The following is a 6,000-nucleotide window of genomic DNA, read 5'->3' as shown; positions in this document are numbered from 1 at the left end:
TGTATGTATAGTATTTTTCTATACTACTGTAATATTTATACGAGCTAGATTTGGTACATTATTATGGTCAAAATAACATTATACTTAAATATAATGTATTGTGTCTATGTATTTGAAACACTTGAATGGACTGATAAAGGGAGCTGTAAAGTATTTTTGTTTATCGTATAAGACCGGCAGTAGCTTATAATATTACTACAGTAAATAAAAGCGTATTAATACAAAGAGTACACCAGGGGGGAAAAGACGCATGGCGCCTCCTTGATTGTTTCGTTAAGATGACGCAGAAGTGCGTTTTTTTGTTTTGTTTTTTTTCGTTTTTTTTTTTTTTTTGACCCCTACACCCTTCATCCCTTCGAAGCTCTCACTCCGGAGGGTAAACCCTTTGAAGGGATTAGGGCATAGGGATGAGCCCTTCCGAATGGAACGCAGGGGAAGATATCTCACGAGACAGGAAGTGAAGCTAACATTGGATTCGGATGTGCCTTAATGCCTGCCCTTCCTACCTTGAAGTGTGTCCTCCGAAGGCAGTATTTTCTAGTTTTCGGACGCAGCCATGGTATGGAACGTTACATTGACAGGCAGGTAGGACGTCGTATCATTTCATTCGGACTGAATGCAATGATTGGATGAACATTTTTGGTCCTGAGAGATCCACAGAAGATACATGTACATTTTTTAATATTTAGACCACTTCTTTTATTGATTGCTCTCAGGATGTGGTTTCAACTAGTAGCCTATAACAAAAAATGTTACCTTTAAACTTCACATAAAACTTTATGATTTTTTTTAAATATAAAAGACCGTTTTTTTATTTTAGCATAATTCAAATCTGTGCGTATACATGTTTTATAAATGAGGTGCCTGATCACTAAACCCTTACAGAATCCTGTGCAAAACACGATTTAAATTAGAAAGCTGATTTGGCCAATTCATAAACCTTTTAATTAGTGAGGTCCAGCTCAGTCAGTGTTCAACTGGTTATAGTAGGCCTATATTAGTGAGGACATTTTGGACCTCATAAGTATTTTCTTAATTTAATTATTAAATAATCATAATTAAATGAAACTAGCTTTTAAGTCACATTAATCTGTGGTTATTTAATAAAATTAATTTTATTTCAATGAATAGTAATAGCAATTGTGTTTAATTTCTTCATTGTGATACACAGGCATGGCATTTTCGCAAACTCTAAATATTAACATATTACAAGGCTACTCGCTAAATAAATAAATGGACATGAACTATTGATTTGAGTTGATATTATTTTATTATGTGAGAAGAAAGAGTCTGGAGTGATATGAGAGACAGTGAATCTAGTACATCTGTAGGAAAATCACTTTCCTGGGGCAACTGTCAATTATTTAGTTTTGTGTCATTATAAAAATATATGACTGCAGAATGCTGCGATTGATCAGTCACAGTGTAGTATTCTAGAATTCTTGGAACGGAATAAAATTTGAATCTTTTAACCTTTTATAATGCATACAGTCTAATCAGTTTTAAACTACATATTCCGTGACATATTTGATTTTCTGAACTAAAATGGATTTTATACTAACAAATGTTACAAGAAAAGACAACAAATCAGAACATGCAGGAGAATATGACACAACCGTAAACACGCCAAAACACTCTTCAATTCTGTTTTTAATACATCAAAACTAAACAATCCCTGCAAAAACACTACGTAATCATATAGCATTGATACATCCAACATGATTCTGAATATCTTCATTGTAACGTAGGGTGCTAAAACATATTCTACAGTTTCTATACAAATATACAGCCCTACTCTCACAGGAATAACAAACATACAGCACTGTACAGAACTCCTTTAAAACAAATACAGATATACAGATCAGTTTTGATTCTTTACAATATAATAAACTAGCTTTGTATTGTCGTGATTTTTTGTGCAAAAATCTAAAGAACAGGCAAGTTCACATAGATTACAGCAGTTAACTAGACTCCTAGCCACTGTGATAAACGCGGACCGAAGAACCCAACTGGCGAATTGCTCTCAGAAGACCCAGCTGACAGGAACCCACTGGTGGTCTGTGTTGAGTCTGTCTAGCGCCCTCTTGAGGCTGCGGTACGCTCCGTCTAGGTTATCGTTCACAATGCTCAGGTCAAAATAGTGACTGTACGCCCTCTGGATCCTTTCGCTCTCGTCCACCGTCCGTTTGAGTTCTGAGTCCTATAGAGAGACCAATATAGTCAACATTGGGGGAACTAAGAAATCTTAGGTGATTACAGTTTTGTTTTTTGTTTTTACAATCACTAGGACACATACTTTGTCACTTTTTTCTCTATTGTTTATAATTCACTGCAGTTTATGTTACATGATCCATGTTTACATTACAGTATAAAATTATTCCCAAGTTTTCCCCTTTTTTCTAGATGGTAATTAAAGGGTTAGTTCACCCAAAAATGAAATTTCTGTCATTAATTACTCACCCTCATGTCATTCCAAACTCGTAAGACCTTTGTTCATCTTCGGAACACAAATTAAGATATTTTGATGAAATCCGAGAGGTTTTTTATCCTCCATAGAAAGCAACGAAATTACCACATTCAAGGTCCAGAAAAGTAGTAGACATCGTTAAAATAGTCGATGTGACTGCAGTGGTTCAACCTTAATGTTATGAAGCGACGAGAATACTTTTTGTGCGCAAAAACAAAACAAAAATAACTTTATTCAACAATTTCTTCTTTAACCTGTCAGTCTGCGCCTCCATGTTTACGTCAGAACGCCGGCTCATTATTGGCCGGCTCCTGCGTCAGCATCACACACATGCATCATGGTGCTCACGTGAACAGCGCCGGCCAATACTGGGTCAGCATTCGGACGTAAAAGAAAAAACAGCATCGGCCAATACTAAGCCGGCGTTTGGACCATAGACTGTAAAAAAATATGGACGTAGTGTCCGTGACGTCACCCGTAGGTTTCTGAAGAGCATTTTTGAAACCTAAAGCTGGTCGTTGCCATTTTTGCAGCACGTCACCACGCGTCACTCCCGGATAACAGAAAATGGGCAGAGAGGCGGGACGTGGGTGGAGCTGAGGTGACGCGACGGCAGCAGACAAATGGCTAGTGGTGACATCAGCGGCAATCCACCTGTCACTCAAGTGGCCGCACCCTTAATTAAGCAGAACTTTAAGGCTTAATATAATATAAACAGATGAGTTATAAAAAAATTCACCCCCCTCACAGTTGTCATGAAGGGCAAAATTATCTATATAGACGAAAACCAGAATTTGTACCAGGCTGTAAACATGTTTTTTTCTGCTGTAAAGTTGGGCATTTTAACATGGGGCTCAATGAGATTCTGCTCTCTTTTGGAGCCTGTCCATCCCTAGCGGCCAGTCAATGAATTGCAGTTTAAGTCACTTCAGTATTGGCTTCAAGAGAAATGGGGGGAGGTTTCCGCTTGGTTCGGACGTGAAAGAAGGTCTTACGGGTGTGGAACGACACGAGGGAGAGTACTTAATGACAGAAATTTCATTTTTGGGTGAACTAAACCTTTAAACTGAACGACTAAAATCTGTGTAGGTGTCTAGCTACATCTAATTGCTTTGATAGCATTTGATTTTTTAGATTTGGAATATATTTCTATATGGTATTATTGTAGAAATATAGCAGTTGACTGTCTTATTCAGTTTTGCATTATGTTAAGTTTTTAACTTAAGTGTAACCATTTTGAAAAGAGTGTGTAAATGTGCAAATTGGCCTGTAGATACATAGACTTTTGGCATTAGTTTAAGTGAGAAAAGAATTCATGTAATTTGAAAGAAGTACTAGTTACTGCATGCATTTTGTGCCAAAGCAATGATAAATGATCCACAGTTTAGCCCACATAGTCTGCTGTTATGCAAAAAACTGTAAAGAAAGCAATTACCGTCATCTGTTTAGTCACAACACCAGCCTCAATGGCAGATCTGTTCATGTCTTTCAGAACCTCAAAGTTTGGGGCTTCGATGAACACCACATATGGAAGAAACTCGGCTGTTCGCAGAACTTTGAGCGCCTGTAGGAGAACAATGTATGAAATGAAAAGTATATTAAATGGGGTGTTAACTATAAATGTAATATTTATTTGCATTGCTGGAAAATTTCCCCATAGACTTCCATTGTAGGTACTTTATACAATCAGCATCATGCATTAGTTGTATTTAGACTAGGATATTTCTGTGAATAGTAATTGTAAATAGTATATAGGACATTTTAAAGGGCACCTGCGGATTGACATCCAGAATGCAAATCTTGCCAGAGTCCATGACCTCATGGATGGAGTCAATCTTGGTGCCGTACAGGTTTCCATCGTATTCCCCATGCTCCAGAAATCGGCCACATTTAATGTCAGCTTCCATCTCACTGCGAGACATAAACAGGTACATCTGCCCCTCCTTCTCATCCACCTTGGGTTTACGAGATGTGTCTGTCCACAGGGACAAAAAGGGCCAGGTTAACATTAGCAGGGCAAATAATCTTTATGCAAACCAGTATATTTTATTTTCAAATTTTAAGTTAATTTTGAATATTTAAGTGTAATTTTTGGATGGTTCTGAGCTGGTTAGGGTTAGTTCACCCAAAAATGAAAATGATATCATCATCCGATGGCTCAGTGAGGCCTCCATAGACAGCAATAACACTCCCTTTTTCAATGCCAAGAAAGCTACTAAAAACATATTTAAAACAGTTCATGTGAATACAGTGGTTCAACCTTAATATTATAAAGCGACGAGAATACTTTTTGTGCCCCAAAAATAACAAAATAGCGACTTTATTCCACAATATCCAGTAAAGGGCGATTTCAAAACACTGCTTCATGAAGCTTCAATTCTTTACGAATCATAGGTTTTGAGTCAGTGATCAAAAATATCTTAATTTGTGTTCCGAAGATCAAGGAAGGTGTAATGTTGGGAGTCGTGACGACAACGGGTATATCTAAACGCAGGCTTTATTAGAATGAGCGTAGTCGTACAGGCAAGGGTCAAACACCAGCAAACAGAAACATAAGGGCAAGGCAGAAGAGTAATCCAAATCACAGGCAATGGTCAAGGCAGGCAGCAAACAATAGTTTTATTGAGGTTTTAGTGTAGCACTGTATGAAGCACAGCTTACACAGAAGTAACTTTCAAACCAAGTAACTTGGTGAATTCAGAACAACAGTTCATGTGACCGAACCTTAATTATGTCCAACATGAATCCAATTTAAAGGGATAGTTCACCCCCCCAAAAAAATTCTGTTATCAATCACTCATGCTGTTCCAAACCCATAAGACTTTCGTTCATCTTTTGAACACAAATGAAGATATTTTAATGAAATCTGAGCGATTTCTGTCCCTCCATTGAAAGTCTATTCACCCAAAACTCTTATGCTTCAAAACATTCATGAAGAGATAATCGAGTGGTTTAAATCCAAGTCTTCTGAAGAGACAGGATTGCTTTATATTGCTTAAAATTTAATTTAGGTCAGTTTTGGGTGAATAGATTTTCAATGGAGGGACAGAAATCTCTCAGATTTCATCTAAAAGATCTTCGTTTGTATTCCAAAGATGAACAAAAATTGTTTGGAATGACATGAGGGTGAGTAAATGATAACAGAATTTTCATTTTGGGGTAACTTATTCCTTTGAAATGGCAAACATTTTTCATATGTATTTATGATTTATTTAATATATAAATATTGAATCAAAATAATAAATAAATATGCACTAACATGGTGTTGTGGTTCCATAACGATGCGGGTCCGACACCAAAAGCTTATTTTTCATACTGCGGCGACCCACACCCTGAGCTCCAATCAGAACCAGCGTCTTCCTGCGGAACGGAGGCACCTTGGCCACTTCCTCATAGATCCTCAACTCATGTCGGTCAAACTCTGGTAAAGTGAAAACGTCTCATCTTTTGTTAGTCTGATTTATTTGCTTTAACCATATTTATTATTTGCCAGTTCCAGTTCAGTTTTATTGAGGTTCCATGTACTGTAGTTC

At 37.2% G+C, this 6,000-nt stretch overlaps 1 protein-coding gene across 4 annotated transcripts in view; it reads right to left on the bottom strand.

Annotated features, from left to right (window-relative positions):
• Positions 1-1,251: 1,251 nt before the first annotated feature.
• The window catches only part of mpp2b (MAGUK p55 scaffold protein 2b), a 51,184-nt gene continuing 46,435 nt past the window's right edge, over positions 1,252-6,000 (bottom strand). For all 4 annotated transcript variants that reach the window (XM_051915408.1, XM_051915409.1, XM_051915406.1 and 1 more), the window contains 4 exons: positions 5,727-5,888; positions 4,240-4,442; positions 3,903-4,031; positions 1,252-2,200 (listed from right to left, as the gene is read on the bottom strand). In XM_051915408.1, coding sequence (XP_051771368.1) covers positions 2,024-2,200; positions 3,903-4,031; positions 4,240-4,442; positions 5,727-5,888 — 671 coding nt within the window. In that variant the 3' untranslated portion in view covers positions 1,252-2,023. The remainder of the gene's footprint in view (positions 2,201-3,902; positions 4,032-4,239; positions 4,443-5,726; positions 5,889-6,000) is intronic.

This window comes from Ctenopharyngodon idella, chromosome 12 (assembly GCF_019924925.1).
Source record: "Ctenopharyngodon idella isolate HZGC_01 chromosome 12, HZGC01, whole genome shotgun sequence".
Taxonomy (NCBI): Eukaryota; Metazoa; Chordata; class Actinopteri; order Cypriniformes; family Xenocyprididae; genus Ctenopharyngodon; species Ctenopharyngodon idella.
The sequence above is the reverse complement of the archived record's forward strand: the minus strand, read 5'-3'. Positions and strand labels throughout refer to the sequence as shown.